The 24,064-nt window shown below is 46.4% G+C and overlaps 1 protein-coding gene across 4 annotated transcripts in view; it reads right to left on the bottom strand.

Moving 5' to 3' along the window:
- Positions 1–24: 24 nt before the first annotated feature.
- NSF (N-ethylmaleimide sensitive factor, vesicle fusing ATPase) overlaps positions 25–24,064 on the bottom strand; it is an 85,579-nt gene continuing 61,539 nt past the window's right edge. For 2 of the 4 annotated variants that reach the window (XM_086626369.1, XM_086626371.1), the window contains exons 13-21: positions 22,438–22,533; positions 21,663–21,819; positions 19,612–19,745; positions 18,317–18,383; positions 18,054–18,133; positions 10,044–10,178; positions 9,113–9,226; positions 1,083–1,138; positions 25–468 (exon numbers count right to left, since the gene is read on the bottom strand). In XM_086626369.1, coding sequence (XP_086482495.1) covers positions 450–468; positions 1,083–1,138; positions 9,113–9,226; positions 10,044–10,178; positions 18,054–18,133; positions 18,317–18,383; positions 19,612–19,745; positions 21,663–21,819; positions 22,438–22,533 — 858 coding nt within the window. In that variant the 3' untranslated portion in view covers positions 25–449. Of the gene's footprint in view, positions 668–1,082; positions 1,139–9,112; positions 9,227–10,043; positions 10,179–17,892; positions 17,931–18,053; positions 18,134–18,316; positions 18,384–19,611; positions 19,746–21,662; positions 21,820–22,437; positions 22,534–24,064 lie in introns of those variants that run through there. The other 2 variants (XM_086626370.1, XM_086626372.1) reach the window with 2 other exon arrangements.

Raw genomic sequence — 24,064 nt, 5'->3', positions numbered from 1 at the left:
TTCAGTGAGGCACAGGATGACATAACAAGAAAGCATTCGTCAGATCAGGAGAACACAGAGTAGAACTTTGATATACCTTCACCACAGACTGCCAGGTTTTATCAGAAATGAGGATTTCTTGCCTATCATAGCTGGACACAAGCGAGCGTGAGCTTCAAAACTTACAGGACATTTCCCCCCATGCTAAAAATCAAATGAGAACGCAGCCTCGCCTGCACAGAGACAGAAGCACAGTGTTCTAGAAGACACTTCCACATGACATCAGTATATTAAAGATGAAGAATAAAGATACTGTATTGCACTAAACATGCAGATTCCACATTGGGTTCTCGGAAACAGGGGAGCATGTCACTTTGTCCAGTGTGTTGAACACAGAAGAGTAAAGATCCCAGTGTATATCCTCCAGGTTGGTCACTTTTCCAGCTGTTGATCTTGCGCTTGGTCCACCTTCAGTCTAGGGAAGGAACTCTTGCAAAAGAAGCCAAATCCATCAAGAAAGCATGCACATGTATAAAAGCATCAAGCACACACTGGAACCCACTCACATGTAGCCAGGACAGATACTGCTGTGAGTTTCCCCAGCACAGGTACTGCCCTACACGTATTAGAAAGTCATTCTCTAGGAGATGGCACTGTCAAGACTGGGCCCAACTATTCCCTGTGAGACCTACAGGGGAAAGAGTAGGACATCCTTCTCTCAGACAGGAGAAATACAATAAATCAAAGTTCCAGATTTTAGATAAACAGCTAGATTTTAACTCTAGCAGAATCTCTTCTGATTTACTTTAACTAAAGAAAGCTAAACTGTGGCCTGATACCTCATTTAAATTGTCAAGCCACAGGTAAATTAAGAAAAGCAGGGAATTCAGGAATGCAGGTTCTCAAAAAGCCTTCAGGACTTCCCCCTCCAAAACCAACTGGCCTATGGCTGTAAGGAGAACTGCTCTGATACACAGCTCTATAAATACAGGAGGGGCCAACAACGAGATCAGATCTACTACACTGCAGCTTCCCCTCAAAGAGATGTTTGTTTCTGAGTGGAGAGAGAATTTTAAACAATGCTTTAAAATAAAAGTACTTACGTTCCTTCTTCCCTCAGAAGAGCCAAGAATTTTTTCACCCGATACTCAGGATCCATCTAAACACCAAACAAAACAGATTTCCATTAACGTGATGCAATCTTCCAAGTAGCACAGTAGGAAAATGAGGTCACAAAGATAGCTGGAGATGCGTGTGTGTTTGCTTTGCCCAGGCACTGGCCTGGCCAGGGATCAGCCTGCTTGTCCAGAAGTTCTGCAGCTGAGTAGTGCAGACACAGCACTGCACCAAGAGAAAGCACTAAGCACAAGCTCAGCGTGCTCACACCCCTAGGAGATGGGCCAGACTGGAAACATACACAAGCCTTTCTATCAGGTGGTTCATTCTGATGGCAATCTGCACACCAGCTTCATCCCACACTGCCAATTCCAGCCTGGCTCTGCACGAGCCAAGTCCACTCTGCTTCTATCTCCCCCTTTCCAGAGCTGGAGCAGCAAATAAAACAGTCAGGAGCAGAAGGGACTGAAGATGTCCCCACTTTTCATCTGTCCTCCTGCCCCCTTGCAGCTCCAGCAGCAAAGCACCAGTGGAGAGGAACTGCGCCTGGTGGGGTGGCACGTAAGGGAAAGCTGAATCACAGCAAAAGGCTTCCAGAACTTGTAGTCCCAACTCATATTGTGGCTCCATCAACCCGGAACATTGCCCTAAACATCAGTCCTGCCTCTCTCCCAACACTGAGACAGAGACAACAGGAAAGTGGGAGGAAAGGCCACTAAAGAGACAGAGACTCAGGCTGCCATCAGAAGACACAACTGCTCCATAACAGCATCAGTCCTTCGTGCTGATGCACGGCCTTGTTGCACTCCAAAGTCAAAGACTTTGCCTGCACCAACATACGATGAGTTAGGGCTATGAACGCTCGGACATTGGCGACCGTTGGTTCTCAGGGTCTTTGTGTTGTACTGCAACAGTTCATTTGGCCTAGGAACTCCAGCTTCAGTTCATGCTGTGATCTTCATCGACGTCTTGCATCTTTAGCACACTGCAGAAAATACAGCAGGTTCATTCTGAACATATTCAGTAGATGGTACTATGAAGTTGACTGGTTTTAAGATTCCCAGCTCTGTCACCCACTTGGTAATAAACAGAGAAGTGCTCTCCTAAAACATAAAACTGGGACTTACCCTTGGAGGGGGGAAGCCTTGGAGACCTCCCACCAAAGAGCCAGAACAAGGGCTGTTGAACTCCTCTACCACATTTTACATTCCTAAAGGAACATTTCCACCAATGCCAGAGGTGAAGAAGCCATCTATTTAAAACCACGACCACTGTGCTTCAGGGCAACACAAACGTCTTTAAAAACAGCTTGGAAGAAGATACAACACAACACCCAACAACCAGCAGCATTACCAGTGATGGAGGCAGAGAAGAAACAGCCAATGACAATTTCTGCTACGTGCTAAGAAAAGGGCTAAAAGTTTGTAACTTCCTATGACTTTGAAATACGTCAGCGAGGCCAACACCTCAATACCGACTACTGAACTATTTTTAGAGCAGAAAAACAAATTCACTGAAATAAGATGATTTAAAGGAATTTACTGAGGATCGCTGAGCTATTAAGTTGGGTTTTTAACGTGCAAAGGAATAGTGGTAATGTTCAGGAGCCGAGACGAAAAGAAAGGCTACCCTACCACCTAAAGTGGTGTCTGGAATGTGTAATACACATGCACTAAGAGAGGGACAGTTGTGCCACATAACTGGAGACCAGAAAGGTGGTGTCTGCAGTATCCCGCTATCCTAAACCTTCTCCACAATCTGTCCCAGTCAACACTTGGCTACAAGGGGAAAGAACATCTGTCACTGTTTTAGTTCTCCCAATTCTACCTGTGGATGTGGCACTTAGGGTCATAGTTTAGTGGTGGACTTGGCCGTGTTAGGTTTACAGTTGGACTCAATGATCTTAAAGTTGTCTTTTCCAACCCAGAAGAGTCCATGATTCTCTCAGAAAGGCTGAAGATAATTGGGACAGGAGTACGTGCACGTGGGCCACACACCCTGAACACTGATTACTTGGAAGTCCCTTTTCTCTGGGGGAATCCACACTATAAGGATAAGCCTGCGACTCACCTGGCAAAGGGTCTCAGATCTTTCCCATCCAAAGAACTCTGGTCTGACCACATGGCTGATCCTGCTTAAGCAGGAGGTTGGACTAGATGACATCTTGAGGTCCCTTCTGACTTCATTTATCCTACAGTCCTATGACAACTCAACCACCTCTCTTCCTATATTTCCAGATGTTTCCAGAACAGCTAGTACTTGCTAAAGGCATGACCACAACTCCAGGTGGTCACACGAAGTGTCATTTATGATAAGTACAGACTAAATAACTGGGACAGTGCAATGGACTGAAAACTGGTTAAGCTGGTGGGCTCAAAGGGTTGGGATCCGCAGAGGCCAGTCACTGGTGGAACATGTCACGCATCCACATGGGAGCCCATCGTGTTTAAACTCTTTATTAAGAAACAGGATATGGGGACAGAGCGCACCCTCAGCACGTCTGCAGATGACATAGAACTAGGAGGTGTGTTCCATGCACTTGATGACAGTGCTGTCATTCAGAGACACCTGAATTGGATGGAGATACAGACCAACACAAACCTCACGCAGTTCAACAAAGGGAGATGGAAAGTCCTCCACCTAGGCAGGAACAACCCCATGCACCAGTACAGCCTGGGGGACAACTGGCTGGAAAGTGACTTTGCAGAAAAGGACCTCAAGGTCCTGGAGGACAAGTTGAACGTGAAACAGCAATGGGCCCTTACAGCAAAGATGGCCAACAGCATCTTGGGCTTCATTAGGAGGAATGTTGTTACCAGATCGAGGGAGATGATTCTTCCCCTCAGCACTAGTGACACCGCACCTGGAGGAGAGCATCCAGTTCAGGGCTCCCCAGTACAAAAGAGACAAGGACATACCAGAGGAAGTCCTGCAAAGAGTCATGAGGATGATTAAGGTTCTTGAGCATCTGTCACACAAGACGACTCAGGACTGGGGAGGGAAGGGTGACTCTCACCAATGTGTATAAATACCTGATGGGAGGGAGTAAAGAAGAAAAGAGACACTTTTCTGAGCGGTGCTCACTGATGGGAGGAAGCCACAGGCACAGACTGAAACACAGGACGTTCCACGTAAACAGAAGAGAAAGCTTTTCATTGCGAGGGTGATCACACACTACCAGGGACTGCCCCTTGAGGTTATGCAGTCTCTGTCCTTGGAGGTATTCAAGGCCCAACTGGACATGGCCCTGAGCAACCTGTTCTAGTTGATCATGCTGGGTCAGAGCAGGGGGTTGGACCAGACAAAGATGAAAAAAATGCTCTGGGTGCAATTCGCAGAGTGTATCTGTTTAGTGCCTTGCTGCTCTCAGTGATATTCACCCCCAAAAAAATAGTCTACTCTAAGAGAACCAGATACCACCAGCATGGTGAGTTAGATGAAGCGCTCACTGCAAGGTCTGGACAGGAGGTTCAAACGTGGGTGAAAATTCAACCTCAAGTTACCTGGACAAATCAAGCCCAGAACCAGAGCTGCAAAGACCAAGCTTACGCAAAAATAACTACTAGTGCACACTCTCTCAACAGGCTTCAGACAGCCCATGAAATAAAAGGATTTGAGGAAAAGGACAAAATACATTTGATCTTTGATCATGAGTAGAAAAGTGCATCGAAGAAGGATCCCTGGCCGTCTCAGATAAGGCACAGAACATTTTTGTAGATACTGGCAGTGAAGATGTCTACTTCTGCAAGGACTTCTTCAGAGGAGTTACTCAAGTGGCAGCTCACCAAGCCCTCCGATTTGACTTCTCATATGTGGTCCAAACTCACAGATTATCCATGAGAAAGCTAGAAGAGTTGGGCAAATCAATTGCTAAGAAGTGGACTTTGCTGGCGAGAGTCCAAAACCCAAACTTCACCTGTTCCTGTTGGAGCTGAAAAGGCCTAGTTCCCATCAACTGTTGGTGTCGAAGAGGGTGGTGAGATGCCTGCTATCATCTACACAGACGCTTTCTGAAGGTCTGAATCAGACTAGATGACATCCTGAGGTCCTTTCCAACAAGAATGATCCTGTGATTCTAGGATCTTAATTATCAGGCAAACCAGTGAAAGGCAGCGTGACGGTTAGAGGAACAGCAATTCCCTACTCTTCGTACTCGCACTCCATGCAGAATCACTGCTGAAGGCAAAGTCCATACAAGCACAGCAAATGTTGGTGCTGCCAGACACGCCAGTACCAACGTCTACTGCATGAAACGGTGGGTGAAGAGTCAAGACACTCTATGCAGAGGGCACAAAGCCAGGCAGCTTACTCAGTAAAGAGGGAATCTTCCACACCTCAGATTGAGCCAAGGAACCACGAACACTGAAACAGAGCAAGGCATGACTTGTGGCCATGGACAGAAGGCCCAAAGCTGCCAGAAAGAGAATGTCACACTGAACAGTCAAAGGGCCTGGCTTATTCCAAGATTCCTTATCTCACTGACTCACACGGGGATCAAAAGTATTATCTACCTTCAGAGAAGATGGATCCTGTTGCCAGGACCTCGGCGAAACCTTAGGAAACCATGGAAGAGTTATCACAATCAGGAAATAACAACAAAGGATCAATCAGATAGTGCTGTTAAAAAACCCAATGTGATCTCAGATGGATATACACAAACTAACCTCTTCTCTTCACTCCTAGAAAATCTGTACTAATGCCACAGGCTGAAATTCAAACTCGCCAACGCCAGCGTTCTGTTGCCCAAATCGAAGATGCCACCTCCCCACCCCTTTTCACTCGGACATAAGAAAGTGGCCACAGCAAGACACTTTGTCCATAACCTGTTTCTACAGACTCTTTGGGAGGAACAGCATTTATCTGCAGACACAATATCTTGTCCAAAAGACTAAAGCAGGAAGCTGAAAGGCAACAACGAGGCAAAGTTGATGAAATAGCTGATTAAAAAATGCAAACACAAAACCAGAAGGTTGATCTGCCCCGGAAGGAGCAGAAGATGGTGTCAGATTGCAAAGAGGAAGCAGGTTCAGGACTCTTGAACAGACCCTCTAGTGCTCTGTGAAAGGAGAAATGCTGCTGTCAAACTGGATGAAAGATTTTCTAGAAAAGGAACAGCGCGGAGACTGACTCTACGATGCAGCTCAGACAGGTGGCAAGAAAATGGCTGTTCCCTTCCAGGTAACGCAGCATCCCCAGGACATGCCTGGGAGTCCTTAAAGAGACTTCAGTCATCAACAGCCCAGGGAAGAGGAGATACTCCAGCACGCCCTTGGGTAGTACAGTACTCCTGTAAACCTGTCCTAACATCCAAACTCTCAGTTCCCATGTATGTTAAAATGCGTTTACAGACAAGCAGCTCAGGTTAACTGAAGGTTTATTTATGCTAAGCAGAAGTCAGCAAATCAGGAAGTACTGGAGGTACAAAAAGGGACTTTCTGGAAAGCTGCCTGGCTCAGTCAGGTTCCTACTCCAAGCAGGAGAGACACCTTGGTTTTCGGAGTGTTGCCAGCAAGGTCCAAGAGCAACAAGACGGGCAGACAAAATAAGCAGAAGGAACCAGTCCCCCAGCTATGGAAAAAGAAGGTTCACGTATCCAGCAGCACCCCAGGGTAGGGTTGCAGCGTGAGGGCAGGGTGAAGCCAGAGTGGCACACGATAGCACTGCGAGGTGGTCCAGGTACTGCAGCCAAGGATACTGCAAAACTAAACTTCTCTGTATTCACGTGGCAGATCATGAGTGTATCCACTCATCAGAGACTTCTTCTGAACAAGAACACAACATCATTCCAGGACACTCAGTGTATACAAGATGACCAAATTATGTGACACTAAATATAAGCAGTTTGACATTAAAGAAGGCCAGGAATAGCAATAAACACAGTCTGAGGGAAATCAGGCTGCCAAAAAGCGTGGGTTTCCAAGGCTCATAAACGAGGTAACAAAGCAGCTCCAGGTGCCAGAGCAAGGCAGTGGTTCACTGTACTCCAAGAAAGGATTTTGATACTGAGAGATTGGTTCAGCAAGACTTCAGTCTGAAGCAAACTGAAAGTCATTTGGACAGCTGAAGAATACACACATGTAGCACATATTGGGTTTACCAGTCTGGTAAAACAAAAACCACAGTTGGATGCAGTGACAGCAGAGAAAGAAACAAGGTGCCCATGTTTTGCAAAGAATTAATTCACCGTGGGATCTAATCAGCTGAATTTTGAGAAATTTCACCCACCACTTGGAATTTTTAAGAGGTTTCAGATTCAAATCTCTTTCTAAAAAGCTGTGGTCCAGCCCAGTGAAAAAAGGAACCAGTCTTGGACTTGCCATTTGATAAAATTCTGCTTTCCAGTAAAAGCTAGCCAAATTAGGCATCATTGTGGTCTTTCGATGCATTCAGATAGGAGAACACTCATATTTAGTGAGAGCCTCTATTACTTTCCTGTATTTATAGCAATTCAGCAGATGGAGTCATGTAAACACCTCAGACCTTTTGGAACAGAACTTCTTCATATTTAGCTTCCATATGATATAACCTATGATATCACACAGTTGCATGGATTGAGTCAAACAACATAAGTCACCTCGCTACCAACCATCCATGTACAGTAGCAAAGGTGGATCATCAGTCATCTGCACGGACAGCAGCAGCCCTTCATTCTACCCTTCTTCTAATTTGCCAGGAACAGCACAGATTCACAGTTCTGCCTGTCTTCTCCCAGCCTGATTGGTCACGGCCTCACCTACAAAATGGTGGTCTGGTTAAAAAAAAATGAATGTGCCAGACCAGTTTCCCTGTCTGCACAGCCCAGGGCAGCGTGAAGACTCCCTGTGCACAGCACCACCGGTGCGCAGCCATGGGGCGATGCCGTGAACAAGTCCGGGGTAAGCATTTCCAGCCATGCTCCCCATTCCGAACAGCCCATAATTTACACGACCTTCACCTTCAGTTTAGAAAAGAACCAATGCTCAAGGTCAAGGCAGCAAAAGAAAACGTCCTGTGTCAGAAGAAGGAATCCATTGTCAAGGCTGAGTGAAACGGACTGCGAGAGCGCCCGGCAGTCCCTGCAGGCTCTGCACCCCTTCAACACATTTAATACGTGTGAGCAATGACTTACCGCCTTGCCTGTAGGTATGGAATTAAAAGCCAAGGAAGTAGAGGAAAAAGTAATCTAGATAAATGACTTTATTCCCTGAGGTGACATCCAGTCAGAGCACATCCTTAGCGCTGTGCAAGTTTTAACAGACTCGTGAGCGGCGAACAGAGGGATACATGACTTATATGCTGCGAAACTACATGCCTCTTAGCTGATGCTCAGCCTCTCCTAGGAAGATCTAAGGACGGTTCACTCAGCTGCACTAACCCCATTTGATGTGAGCAGAGCGTGTGCGAGGAGGGGGAGGGCTCCGGCGGGCGCTGGAGCGGCGGCGGCGGCGGATTAGGGCGGCACGCTGCAGCCTCTCGTTCCAGCACGCAGACGCTGCCGCGCGGCCTGACGGCTGGCTTCAGGCACACACGGTGGGTGCGGGGGAGGTTAAGAGCTACATATTTCTACCCTCTGCAATTATTTTCTTTAAAGTGCTGAAAGTGGAAAATAAAGAGAAGAGCAGCTGAACAGCCTGACAGATTTATCTTCTTCAGGGAAAGAGCACATACACCTGCACAGGCACCTTCTTCTTTTAAAAAAAATAAAACCCCTAAGTGATTGCTATCTGCAATCTTAACATGCTGGGTGTAGAGAAGAAATTTCATGAAAGGTAAGTTAATCCAATCCCTCCAGTTGCCAGATGCTCTTCTCTGAAGTGCAGCTCTAAACAGCCTATGGGCACTGCGGGTTTTAAAGATCTCTCCGCAGACCAAGACCTGGTGACTTCTTTGTTCACAAAACTTCTCACTGCAGCTTTTTTCTCACTAAACCGACTCAAAGGCTCCCACCACACAGCTAAAGCAGGAGTCTGCAGAGAAGTGAGAACCTCGAAGACTCCTTGAGATACCCCAGTCCTTCCTGGACCAGAAACATTCTTACTTGTAATGACATTTCTATCAGCATCAGCAGCTTCTTGATACCGATCCAGACAGGCTTCCCTTTGACATTCTGTGCAATAGTGCTGCGTTCCTTGTCTTTGAAGTTACCCAGGAGCTAGGGGGAAAAAAAAACCTATTAAAAAAAATCAACAACAAGAGATTGTCAGTAGGAACAACACTATCTAAGTCTGGAAAAAGGGAATGAGAAGCTAGAAAGCATTTTCCAGCTTAGAAGGAAAATTTGTTGCAATCTATCGAGACAAGGCAAAACACTTAGATTCTTTTATTCCACAACGGTTCTTTTCGTAACATCTCTCATCAAACAGTTACTGATCCTCTTTTATGATCCATTCTAGGTTTCCTCCAGATTAGAGTCTAGAAGGAACTGCGGCTCAGGTTTTCAGAACTGCTGCAAGAGTGCCTGTGTCTTTCAGGCTTTGGTGACATTATCATCGTGACAACTTTGCACAAAAGATTTGCTTAAATTTATTTTAATTGCCTTCAGTATTCACTGCCATTTCCACTACAGCACAGAATAAGAAGTCATTAAGGGCACAAATTTACAGAGAACCTAGAATGTCTTCAGCACCACACACACTCATTTGATATTGTTCCAGTTAACAAGAGCTTGGCACCCACCAGACACGTTCAGTTCAAGTGCCCCGATTATATTCATTACTCACTTCCATGCCCTCAGACCTTTCAATCCACTCCAGAAACTTTTTCCCTGTTGTCTTATTTTCCTGTTTCTCTCATTTTCTCTCTCATTTATTGTATGAAAAAGTAAGAAGAAGCCTTAGAACTTCTTCAGAAGAAGCCTTAGAACTGCTACATTATGACATAATGTTAAGTGGGACAGTGTTCCCCAAAGAAGAGCTACTGCAAAATCACTTATTTCCAGCAAATTTGGAGCTTGTTGAACTTTGTCTCACCTCCAAAGCCTCCATCAGCTGCTCCCCTGTGGCAATGTTGGGCACATGAATCGTCGTGCTGAAAGCATTCAGCATTTCCATTCCCTGCAGGACGTCTTTGCGGCTGGTGGTTCCAATGATGAGAAGCTTGCGACCCTGTCCACACAACAGAACACGTGTCAAGAAAGGAAAAAACAAGAGAGGAAGCAGCCTTGGGAAGCTTCAGCTGACTGCAAATGAAAAAATAGAAAATGGCCAAGTAAAAATCCCACTTAAAATAAAACCAATGGAATTAAATCTTTTAGTAACCGAAGTAGTCAACATCAGCCATACAAGACTAGGGTCAGACTCCAGAAGATGGAGTAATGCCACCAACAGGGTTCAAAAGTTATGGTACACAGAACACCCACCCATACTCACAGCTTTCCTGTTACTTTTCCTTCTAAATCCACCATTATAAATTGCTGAATCCTCATTCAATTGGAGCGCACGAGCAAACCCCCTCCCAAAAGCTGAACTACAGATGACTTCTCGGGGGAACAGCCCCATGGGCACAGCGAGTTCCCTGCCGCTGCACAGACGGTCCCACGGGCTTTACAGCTCCCCGCTGCAGCGCGGCTGCGTGAAGGGCACGACCACGTCTGGCAGCCGCCGAGTCCAAACCGACAGCGCACGCACCAACTCCGCGCTGGCCGGAGCAATAACAGGGTTTATAAATAATAGAGCAATGAATGGAAAAAATCAACTGCCAATAAAACAAAAATAAGCAAATTTCTAGTTCATCTTGCAAATGCCACTTGGATGCTATTTGAATTTTACCGCGCGGTGTTCAGACACCGATAAACATTGGCTGATGGAAGGAGAGGCCGGGATTATCAGCTGTGATCAGTCTCTTTTGCAATTCAGTACACAAAGAGCCCACGGGCTGAGGAGACCTGGCTGGCCCAGGGGCTTCCTCATTGCCTGTTGAGAAGTTTAGCTGATGCCAAGAGACAAAGGGTACAGTTCACTATTTCAACTTCGTGACACAAAACTCTGTTCATCATTATCAAAAAATGAAAACCAATAAAAACTTAAAAACTATCTCGAGTGCTTTGCATTTATAGAATCATAGAACGGTTTGGGTGGGAAGGGACCTCAAAGATCATCCAGTTCCAACCCCCCTGCCATGGGCAGGGACACCTTCCACTACACCAGGTTGCTCAAAGCCTCATCCAACCTGGCCTTGAACACCTCCAGGGATGGGGCAGCCACAGCTTCTCTGGGCAACCTGTCCAGTACCTCATCACCCTCAATGTAAAAAATTTCTTCCTTATATCTAATTTAAATCTCCCCTCTTTCAGTTTAAAGCCATTGCCCCGTGTCCTGTCACTACACACCCTTGTCCAAAGCCCCTCTCCAGCTTTCCTGGAGCCCCTTTAGGTACTGGAAGGTGCTGGAAGGTCTCCCTGGAGCCTTCTCTTCTCCAGGCTGAACAGCCCCAACTCTCTCAGCCTGGCTCCAGAGCAGAGGTGCTCCAGCCCTCGCATCATCTCCGTGGCCTCCTCTGGCCCTGCTCCAACAGCTCCATGTCCTTCTGATGTTGGGGCCCCAGAGCTGAACACGACACTGCAGGGGGGTCTCAGGAGAGCAGAGCAGAGGGGCAGAATCCCCTCCCTCGCCCTGCTGCCCACGCTGCTCTGGAAACATGCACTAATCCCCTCTTGCAAGCACAAACCCATGCCATGCTATACCATCAAGACTGATCCACTTTACAAGCTATAGCAGTTCTTTCTAAAAAATGGTTGATTACTGCACGTAACTCTCAAAATTCAGAACAGCTTAGGTAAGGGACTGTGGTACTAACAGTTTCCCATGAACTATAAGCATTTTAGGGCGTGAAAATTGCTCAGCTGCAGCCAGCAAGGCAGTATCTGTTCCCCAAACACAGCTAACGGCATGTGGGCAGTGCCTGGCACAGCGGGTAAGACATCAATCACGGGAATAACGACTTGCACACGAACTGCTTGAAGGCTGCTACCTGAGCAACCTCTGCATCGATGAAGTCCATGCTTGGTTATGATAAAAATAGAGTCTAGTCTGGGGTTTCATCAGAGACTAAAAGGTCTCCCCAGGAAAGGTCGTAAGCAGCACAGAGGGGTAATTAGTGAGATGAGTTTTACCTCCTTTAACTTCAGATGCCCACGTATGATCTCATTCTCTGCATTTCCTTCTTAGTTAATGGAGCCCAGACGGCACGTACCTCCTCCCCGGGAACGCTGCCTGCACCCTGGCCTCATACAGCAAAACGATTTTCTAAATAGTTCAGTCGCGGAAAACCAAACCGCTGGCAGCCACATCTAGCCAGATGAATCCCAACCTCGCCGCACACCGGGCCAGCGGACAATTACCACACACACACAAATGACTCTGAATGACTTATTACCGTTTAGAAAAGCCACTGGCATTGGTGATGGTGGCAAGTTCTGTGAAAACTTCGGCTCAAGGCTAAACCTTAGCCAAAATGCGAACACTCAGACATTTTTAGAATGGGAAAAGAGTAAAATAAAGTCGTTGCTCTACTGCACGAAGCAAGGGTGCTCTTACTTTAAAGGTACTGCACAATCGTAGCCATTTCAAACACAATTTCAAATACATCGCTGAGTTGGAGAAATCGGAGGAAAGCAATGGGGATGGCCCGAAACAGGGAATAACTTCCCTAAACGGACTCTTGGTAAATTGATGGGGGGTAAACAGAGAGGTCTATAAAATCATAGATGGTGTAGAGGAGATGAGGGGGAAAACTGCTGGTTCTCAAAATAAAAACCAGGGAGCACTACAGGAAATGAATGAGCATCAGTTTCAAACGGAAGAAAAAGGAAGTTTGCTTTCACTACACGGTTCAGCTGGACTCAAGCACGACACTACGAATGGCAAAAGCTCAACAAGGTTGAAAAGCAAGAGGACAAGTTAAGAGAGGTCAGATTCATCAGCAAGTTTTAGATATCTCCTAAAATCCACACTCAGGACGCTGAACCACTAGCGACTGAATGGCTGAAAACTCCTCAGAACAGATGTTACCCTGCCAAGCAGTGCTGACAATTTTTTGAGCAGCTCCACCCAAACATACCCATTTTTTCTCTGCTTTCTCCAAAAGCCGCTACGAGCTCCACCTCACTGCCTTCAAACCTGACCCACTGGAGAACCAGTTACCGTAAAACAACCACAACCTCTGCTGTATCAATTACTGACAGAAAACGAAGCGTCAGGAGTCCCTTGGACTTTTGAAAGTTTCAGGCAACTTGCTCAGCAAACAAGTGGGAAGCCTACAAGCCAGAAATGTTTTGCCCCACAGGAGTACGACGAGCCATCAAGCCACGTCGAAAAAGCCGCCCTCGTCCCACTACCCTGCGGCGACAGCGCACCGCGCGGTACCACTGCGTTTATTCCTGCTATGGTGAGATGCGCTGCCAAAGCGCCCCTGTTTTCAGAAACCTTCACTTTTTTCATCCTTAATTTCCACCACAGCCATTGCAAAGGCAACGTGCCATGTGTTCAGTCCACAGAAGATCAGGATTCAAGCTGAACTTCCAAAAACTGGGCGTAACAAGAGAGTAACTACCAAGTAAGGAGGAACTTGGCTTTTCAACAGCTTTGGGGTCAGACTCGTTAACAGAGCAGTTCTAGGCCCAGATCTTCCATCAACAGAGATCCAATACCGGCACGTCACTCACGTCTGGATCCATCCTGCCCGTTTTTAGGCAATAAAAGTGCCCCATTTCCGAGCCCGAGATCTCTCTATACCGACGGGGGGATTCCCATGTAGAGAGGTGTGTGTCTCACCTTGCTGCCCTCTAGAAGTGGGATAACCCCAGATTTTACCTCTCTATCACAAAGATTTTATCTGAATAAAGGATACAATCATGCGGAGAACTACGAGACTCAAAGATCAAAAGAGGAAGTAGTTCTAAACGACTACTTTTTCAAGCATTATGAGGTTCATAGAATCACACAATAGTTTGGGTTGGAAGGGACCTCAAAGACCAACACCCTGCCATGGGCAGGGACACCTTCCACTACACCAGGTTGCTCAAAGCCTCATCCAACCTGGCCTTGAACACTTCCAGGGATGGGGCAGCCACAGCTTCTCTGGGCAACCTGTGCCAGTGCCTCAGCACCCTCAGAGGGAAGAATTTCTTCCTTAGATCTAATCTAAATCTCCCCTCTTTCAGTTTAAAGCCATTTCCCCGTGTCCTGTCACTACACACCCTTGTAAAAAGTCCCTCTCCAGCTTTCCTGTAGGCCCCCTTTACGTACTGGAAGGCTGCAATAAGATTGATTCTTCTAGCACAGTACTCACATCCTAACGGGCACCACATTAGCGCATTGACTACTGAAGACAAACTAGAATGTAAAAGAATTACATAGACTTTGCTACAAGAAAATGGAGTCTCAACATGTCAGAGGAGTCTCAAATTACAGAATTCCAGCAAATCAGCCAGCCCTAGGCAAGGGGATTTGAGCAGAACTTGAACTATGCTATAACCAATATTGGTGGATGCCAAAGTGCCTTTGCCAGTCACCCACCAGCTGTTCACTCAACTCTGGACCCTCGTCTATTTTTATGCGTGTGTTTTGGGGCATCAACAATTCTTGACATGTAATGGGAGAAAACACAATTCCCCAGGTTTACAAGCATAAACGTAACGTCCATGTTGATTGGAGTTGCTTCCAATTCACGCCAAGTGACGTGGAAATCAGGAATGCATCTGGGATTATATCAAACAAGGAGATTATTCCCCCCTTTCTCCCATCAACTTTCATAAATCGGCAAAAGCCTCCAGCATCCCGGAGAGGAAAGGGGCTGGGGGCCTCTGGGAGCAGTGGAAGGGCATCCACAAGAGTGGTGGAGAGCATCTCGCTAAGCCAGACACCTCGTAACAGTGCACAAATTGTACGTCCAGCTTAGTGCTGGGATGCTGCAATGGTCTTTCACCCTTTGAGCCGATTGTTAGCTTTTCACAGGAAGCAGCAGGGAAGCACATGTGAAACCTCTGTGGGGCTGGTGAGTGTCTCCATGCCTTGTGTGACTCTGCATGTAGATGAAGCAGCTTCGGCTTTCGGAGCTGCTGCTGCTTAGTTCTCAGAGAAGTCCTTTTCTCCCGCTTGGCTCCCTGCTGCGACGGTCCTTTTCAGTCTTTCTATCCCCCCCAGCCTCTTCTCCTGCACAACACAGGGGAAACTTGATTGAAATAAAGACCCAAGAGAACATGGTTTATTTTCTTCTCTTCAATCCATTTCAGAAAAGCTTTTTAATTGGTTTAAAAAAAAGATGCTAAACAAAATGCAATGGTTTTTAGTCTTCTTGAACCAGCAGTAATAGATACCACTATTTAAGCACTGCTGAGTGGAACTAGCAAGCATGAGCTGTGCCTGGGAATTTAAAGCAAACTCAGAGAAACATCTCGTTTCTTTAAAGTTGAACGTGTTTACTCTCAAAACTTCTGCAAAGTACAAACAAGCCAGAAAGCCCAAAAAACCAGAAGCTTTGAGTATTTGCCCTTCCCACACCACGTTACAACAACAGAGCCTCGATAGGAAGAGGGGAGTCTGGGAGGCAGCTCGCATAAACCAATTCAACAGAGACACCTACCTCAATGCATAATTAATAAGATTTCATCCCAGAAATGCTCTTCTCACACACGCAGCCTGCAGTAACTGCAGGAAGCTGCGTGCACACTAAGTACACCCCCTGCAAGTGATGTGGCAACACCGTGTGAATACATAATCCGGGCCACAAAGATGGCAGGAGCAGAGCTGCTGCTGGAACGCGCCCTCCGCTCCCCGCTCCCTCCTGCCCTGCGGTTTCAACTGCTTCGCCCTTTCTGTTCCTAAGCTTTTCCAGTCAACTCAGTATTCCGGGCCCCTCTGACTAATGGAATGGTTACGAGACTGCCTGAGAGCAATGGAGAACAGGTATTGCCTCCCAGCCTCTTGCCAATGATTTCCCTCAGCACAGGGACACAGCGTGTCCCAGAACATCCCATTTTTACAAGGAATGAACTTAAAACATGGTCCCAGTCTCACAGAAATTGGCGTTGGTTTGACCTCATCGAACAGGTTAGTCCCACCGACGCTACTCACGCACATCTGAAGGACGTATCTGCATCTCAAATTACAACAAAACCTCCGAAAACAGCCACTACTTCCAAATAAATTGCTCCCCAAGAGAACTAGTCATCCCAGAGGGACCTTGGAAGGTTCTGCTGATTAACCAGCAGCATTACCGCCCTCGTGGGTTCCTCACTTGGGCTTAAAAACCCCAAGAGTCTCCATGCCCAAATTCAATCTTTTTCACAGTAAACATTCACAGCAGAAAAGGCCTTTTTCTTCATGGCTCTACCTCTTACACACTGTTTTGAGTTTTTTTAATGAAAAAAAAAAAAAAAACCCACAACATGCCATGACTATCACAGGGAACTCACAAGAAACAAACATGCTAGGAAGGACCTGATCATCAGAACTGCCAAACTAGGTCAGCCCAAAGAGTCCGTCTGACCCAACGCCCTAATTTCCACAGCAGCCAACAGTGGACATTTAGGAAAAAAAAAAAAAAAAATCCAACCGCATCATCAATCAAACAGTGACATTTCCTGAGAAAACTCTCTCTCTACCCTCCAACAATTTATGGCTTAAGTCACCGTAATATTGGCTGTCAACCCAAAGTCTTCCAGCCTCAAGGGCATTTCAAACATTGCGAAGTACAAATCTTTAGCAACATGCATAAACTTGGCAAATATCTGAGAGCGTCAAGCCCTGCATCCTGCTTTCAGGGAGACTCGGGTGCCAACGAAAGTGCATCTAGGCAGCAAAATACAGTCAGAGGACACGACGATAAAATGGACAATTTAATATTTAAATTCCTTCACCAACTGAATAAAATCAAGTTCTATTTTCCCCTACGGATTTATGGGAACATCGTCTCCTGGTACTGTGGAAATACAACAGGTCAAGGAGATCACGACGACCAGGAATGGTCGGGCTGTGGCGTTCAGGCAGTCTTTCTGTTCCAATGTCTGCGACAACAGAACCCAAGTTTTGTGTTAGAGACTTCACATGGCACACAAAGCTCACTGGGAAAACATCTTTGTTCTCCCAGGTTGACAGTCACGAGGGGAACTTCAGGGCCTGTGGCATCACAATTTAGTTGAAAGTTCTATATCTGAAAGGTCTTTTCACCAAACTCTCTAATGAAAACAACACTCACACACACGTTACCCTTTCCAGGATATTAAAAACGACAAAAAAATCGAGCTCATCCAGGCTGTGCTTCTCTGCTTTTTACTGACACCAACTTTCAAGGTTTTCCTGTCTGTCTGTTATTTACTCACGCAGATACTTTCACACGCACAGCAGAATTCCAGTGCACGCCAGGAAAACGGCAAACAAAAAAGAGTCTCTGCCTGTTTGTCTTATTCGGCGCAGGCTTCAGAAATGTTATCGCTCGTGACGCTCTTACATCTCATCAGGCCAGAAAGTGCAAACAGACCAGATCAGCGTGAGACGTGAGGCCTTAAGCTGTCCTCACCCACTGTGATTAACACCTGAGACTTTCAAGTGAAGAACAAACTAAAACCCTGACGTCCACAATCACACATGACTTGGAAATGGATTTCTCAACCAGGAGGGAGCGCGGGGCTGAGCCAGGGACCCATCTGGCCTAAGCAGTTCCTTGGTTAAATCAGAAAGCAGCCAGCTTGCACGTTCCAGTTTTACACGTGAAGGTGCAACTTCTTTCCTTAGCCAGTATTTCCAGGGCTAACTGCAGCAGATTTGGCCTCAAGCAATGAGACAATTCAGGTTGAATCCTTTGTGGTTATCCTAGAAACGTCCAGCTGAGCGAGCAGCAGCGGGCTGGGATTAAGCTGGCTGAATCAGAGACAACAGCACTAACACCACCGGCCGCACGGCAGCTACCAGCAGGACACGAAGCTCTCCACCGCCAAAATTATCCCCGGAACCGGGCATCCCGCCCCTCGACTGCTGCCTTACCTGAGGGGGGGCCTTCTTCAGCAGCACGAGCAGGGCTTGCAACACCAGATTAGAGAACCGTGGTCCGATTGGGACATAATCTGAAATGAAAAATGCATTTCAGTGCCCACTAAGCAGATGCACATTTACGCCACTTCACTGTGTCAAAAACAGTTCGAGTCTCCCAAAGTAAACGGTCTCAGTTTGCGGTATTTCAGTTTTGCAAATATTTCAATATTTCTGCACAGCAGACAGCGTCGTGCTCTCTCATCGTCCTCACTCACCTAGGAGCCTCTCGATGTCATCCACAACAACACAGCTGAGTTGGGACTTGTACGCATCATCAAAGATCTGAAAAACAGCAAAATGACTCATTGTTACATCTCAGCAGCAAAACTACAATAGTCATGATAGGACCTGCTGACATTTCTTCAGCTGAACACAGCAGTATTTAGAGGAATAAACAGAGAACGAGAAAGGTAAGTACCAAGAGGGTAAACCCTACCTGCATTTAATAAAACACTGCAATCTCAACAAATTCAGTGCTCAGCTTTGTTCATTCATCGCACGCACTTTGCAAAACAGCCAGCTGCCCTGGGGTTATTTGTAAGCAATGGACAAAACAGAGCACCATCCCTCTGTTTCTTGGAGCTGAGGCAATAATGATAATACAACAACATACACACAAATCCCCCACAACTGTAATGCCATTCTGCCGCTCTTCTACCCAGGTTGGATACCGGGTTACTTTTCACAACAACCTACTGCAGGGAGAACAGACCTACTCAGGCACGGATCGAGCCTCCACACCACCCTGCACAGAGCTGCAAGCCAGTGTCCTGCACAGCTCTGGACTGAAACAGTAAGCAGCACGAAGGACACCAGTGGTACTGCAGGCCTCCCTCCAGCATACGCCGATTCCACCCAAGCCCAAAATGCTCCTTTCTGAATCTAAATTACAAACTGGGCTTCCAGCTATGAGCACAGTACTCCTCTTAGAAGCTATGCAATGCTGCAACAAACTGATCTGAGAGTAACATTACACTTACATGCTTCAGTATCATTCAGCTAGAAGAGTAAGAGCTGCCTTGCTTCAGTAGATGAAATCTCCTTCCTTTCACCTGGCTACTCAAAATGATTTAAGATCTTCAACTTGTTTGCACTCCCCCTGCTCCTCAAGTTGTTAAAATTCTTATTGAACTAAACACCACCACCCCAAAACTACTCCTAGTCTCATTCAGGCAGGATCTGTTCTTTCCAAGCACAACCCTAAGCCCTTCCTGCCTTCATCTTTGCAGACAGAGGTCCAGACTTGCTCATCACAGAGCAGGTGATTTGTCCCACTGTTAGTCATGATTACATATCACACCCAGTTGGGACAGAGCCTTGACATTTTCCCTGAGTCACTTAGTGTCAGGGCCACAAAAACATTCATTCAACTTTATAAATAAATATACAGACAGGAATTTAGGACCTACAGAGAGCAGAAAATACAATCACAAGGGTAATTCCCTTTTCCATCCACTAGAGAACATAGAATTGGATGGTAATCAAGCAAAGAGCAGGAGGTGTTAAGTACCTTCTTCATAGCCTGGCACTTGGCTGTTTCAGAAAATCCGATCATCTTATCAGGAGAACAGATCTTGATAAAGGGAAAGTTGGATTCTTCTGCTATTTTTGCTGCTAAAGCAGTCTTCCCACTGTGGGGGGGACCTGAAATGAAGGACAAACATAATGAAAAAACAAGGGAGAAAAAAGCTCTGGTGAGGCTCGGCATGGATGATATTTTAAGCACATATAAATTCATAATCCCATTCAGAGGTATCTGCATTTTGAAATGACCTTTTCTTCTACCTGCAGAAGGAACACCCTACCTCCCAGTGCAATCCAACCCTCCAGATGAAGGAAATTAGAACAACTATTTGAGCAGATGCAGACTGTTTGCCACGAAATGAACACAAAAGAGGACGCTACGCATTTTGTAGGACTGGCCACTGCATCAGAATTAGCACGTGTCCGCTCTGAATGCAATTTCTGCAGGTACTGTGGCAGTAAGTCAACAGTGTGAATGCCAGGTAAATATTGACACAATTTGTTATTTGCCTGAATTCCCACCAGGATAATTCCAACAGAGACCAAAGACACATCTTAATCTATACACCTAATACAATCAATCTGCAGTGCAAGAAGGTACCACATACAAGGTACCGCATACAAGGTACCGCATACCAGTGCTACGCTGGCCACAGGCACACAGAATTGTTCTGGGAATCTGTTCAAGGTTCATTTCCAAGCTACAGAGCGCTAAGCAATAGTGGTGATCCACGTTTCTTGACTTCAGGGAAAGAAAGAGGGAAGCGCTGAATAACAAATTCTACTCCAAAATCTGTAACGTAGCTATCGGAACTAGTCTCCTAGACTCTTCGCAGTCAGTAACAGCCTAGAGAGAGGGCAACCCACCTCTGTCCAGCAGCAGACATTTACATAGAATCACAGAATGGTTTGGGTTGGAGCGACCTCAGAGATCATCCAGTTTCAACCCCCCTGCCATGGGCAGGGACACCTTCCACTACACCAGCTTGCTCAAAGCCCCATCCAACCTGGCCTTGAACACTTCCAGGGATGGGGCAGCCACAGCTTCTCTGGGCAACCTGTGCCGGTGCCTCAGCACCCTCATTTTTAAAAATTCTTCCTTAGATCCCATCGGAATCTCCCCTCTTTCAGTTTAAAGCCATTGCCCCGTGTCCTGTCACTACACACCCTTGTCCAAAGCCCCTCTCCAGCTTTCCTGGAGCCCCTTTAGGTACTGGAAGGTGCTGGAAGGTCTCCCTGGAGCCTTCTCTTCTCCAGGCTGAACAGCCCCAACTCTCCCAGCCTGTGTCCATAGCAGAGGTGCTCCAGCCCTCGCATCATCTCCGTGGCCTCCTCTGGCCCCGCTCCAGCAGCTCCATGTCCTTCTGCTGTTGGGGACCCCAGAGCTGAACGCAGCACTGCAGGGGGGTCTCACAGAGCAGAGCAGAGGGTCAGAATCCCCTCCCTCAACCTGCTGCCCACGCTGCTCTGGATGCAGCCCAGGACACGGTTGGCTTTCTGGGCTGCAAGTGCACGGTGCCAGCTCGTGTTGAGCTTCTCATCACCCAACACCCCCAAGTCCTTCTCCTCAGGGCTGCTCTCAATCCATTCTCTGCCCAGCCTGTACTTGTGCTTGGGATTGCTCCGACCCCCGTGCAGGACCTTGCACTTGGCCTTGCTGAACTTCATGTGGCCAGATGAACGTTGCTGGAACTCAGCTAATTACAGTGATGAGCTCTCCAGTGACTTCAAATAGAATTAAGACAACTAAGTCAGCTAGGGATGCTGGCACTGTAAAACATCCACATTTAGGTTATTAACCAGGTACATTGACTTCTCCGACGTTCCAGGAACAGGATTTCTCTCAGGTCGAGAAGCCAGTTTAAATATCTAAAGCACTTTCACTCAAGCAAACTGAAGATTAATTCTATTTTTCCCCCCGTGTGTTTCTTTTACGTACAGTTGCAGATTGTAACAGATGACCACTTGGGAAACCGATAGGAATATTTTACAGAGGTTGCTGGGGGTTTTTTATATATTTTTTTTTCTTAAATTTACCTTCTAGAAGAACGCTAACCAAAGGAGTGCGGTCACTGTTCTTAGTTTGCTGAACAAGCAGCTCTCCATCATCCAATACCCTTGTTACTGGATCACCCCACTTAATAATACCATTCATGATATAGCTTGCATAGTCTTCCTGATTGGTTCCAAACGCCTGTATTAAGAGAGGAAACAGTTATTTGACCAAGAAATTTTGCATCACATCAGAAAAACATGACACAAATGAACATCAGCACAGTGACTAGGACCAAGACTCTGGAAGATGCTTGAGTGAGACAGTCAGTACCAGAAGACTCGTCGGTGACACATAACATTTCAGTTCAGACTGAGCACTGTTGGAGACCGTGAACATTTAGAAATATCTTTTCATATAACCTCAAAACAAATTCTAAACAGTGCAAGTTGTCAATAGGTTCTGAATTTATGTAATTTAAAGACAATTCTCAAAAACGAGGCTTAAATCTCCTATCACAGTCCATAGTAAAGCTGTCATCCATCAACTGAAGTGGCCTAAAAGGGAAAGTGTACATATGACAAGAAAAGAAATGCCAAGTTGCTCTCTTTATTTGTTCTATCCTTTTTATGACTTGCATGCAACGAAAGGCACACACCAGAGCCTTAGCACTGCTCCCTGCTCCCATTCCTGTAACACAGGACACAGTAGGTCAGCCCGTGGCGTACCATCGCGTGTCTGACCCCAGAAGGACGTTGCTACCTCATGTCATTAACTGTACTGGGTGACCATTACAGCAGTTACACAGTGCCCACTTACTGGTTTGATATCATTCTCCAAAGACGCAAAGAAGTCTCCTCTCGTCACACGCAAGCTCTCTGCCTTCTCCATATCCACTTCGACCTTGTTGCTGGCCTAAAAAAAAGGGAACAGAAGACACTGAAGTACAATAGTACCACACACAACCCCTTATCAACTTCCATCCACAGACCCAACCCTGCAGTTGGTCTGCATCAGTAAGAAAAATGCTTCTTAACAAGACATTTGTTGGGCATGTGCTGGATGCCACCGGAATAATCATCATCTTCAGAGCCACATCCACAAGCCAGCTCCACAAAGTCATTAAATAACAGTTGTTCCACTCCACTGGGTGGAAAGCTGAAGTGAAGAGTATGGTCATGACCCCACATTTCAGATAAGCCACTCCTGCTAAGAGCAGGATGGAAGCTCTGCACCATCCTTGCTGCTGCTGTGCTACCTTGACTACACAAACCAAGTGTCAGTGAGGCTGACTGGTGCCCAGTGTGGGACTGATCTCACCTAAGCTTAAATTTCTAAAAGTTATTGGAGTTACGTAGGTTCCCTTTACAGTAGGGAACTACTCTTTGCATTTAGAGGCTGTAGAAAAAATTCTTTGTTATTGTTTCTGGGTGCTGGATGGGAAGGGGATGAAGCCTCCTTCATTATGCGCCTTTTTTCAGAAAGACAAAGTAAATTTGGTTTAACCCAATTCTGAATCTACCCGCTCCATCTTTGCAACTGAGCCGAAAATAAGAACTATTCTCACGCCTCTACGTCAGGAGGTTTTAGTTTTCTGTTCAGACCGTGCACTTGCCTCTCCGTACGAGAAAGTGTTTCAGGCGCTGGCAAATATCAGATTTCTTTCTGCTTTGTCTTTATTTGCTTCAGGTCAACCAAAGCCATGAGTCTTCTGAAGGCAGCGCCATCGGTACTACTTGGAATAAATAAGCTGCAGTTAGCTCAGCTCATATTGCACTCCTGTTCTAAATGAAAGGCACCACCTTTTTCCCCTTCTGCCATCCCCAAATCGCCCAGCAACGTTTAAAATTAAAAGACTGGAAGCAAAGACACAGCAGACAGCTGCAATCTTCTGTAAATCGCTCCTCACTCACAACCAGAGGGAGCACCAGGAGGTGGCCCAAAGCTACTCGTACTGAAGCCAGAAGAGGTTTTTAACTCTTGAGAACAACTTGAGAGTGCCTTTCAAAGCTGGAGACTTCCTCCCGATGCCTGTCGGCTTTCAACCCAGCTGCAGATGTGTTCCTGAGTACGGCTGCAGCTCCGCAACATGGAGCGGCTCCGCTTACCAGGATTATTTGTACATCTGCAAGGACATTGATTGCCTTGGGCAGCAATCAGGAATTAAAGGGATTGGAAGCACCTTTTCCACTCAACAGCATGCAAACCCTGGCTATTAGGTGCTAATCCTGTGGGTGCAGTCTGCTGAGGATCCTGAGTGGAGTCAGAGAGATCAGAAAAAGGATGAGTCCCAAGAGAGGGCAGAAGTTGATGTGTGAAAAGCAACCCATCTAACCGTACGGGGTAAGGCAGAAGCCTATTTTTATGTAACATAGAGATGAGGCAAAAGGTCCTCATTCTTTCCCACCAAAGTGCAGCCTTGAAAGGCTTTTGATAATTTCTGAAT

This window comes from Tauraco erythrolophus, chromosome 25, assembly GCF_009769465.1.
Source record: "Tauraco erythrolophus isolate bTauEry1 chromosome 25, bTauEry1.pri, whole genome shotgun sequence".
In the NCBI taxonomy this organism is placed as follows: domain Eukaryota; kingdom Metazoa; phylum Chordata; class Aves; order Musophagiformes; family Musophagidae; genus Tauraco; species Tauraco erythrolophus.
Note: the sequence above shows the minus strand (reverse complement) of the source record. Positions and strands in the feature narration are given on the sequence as shown.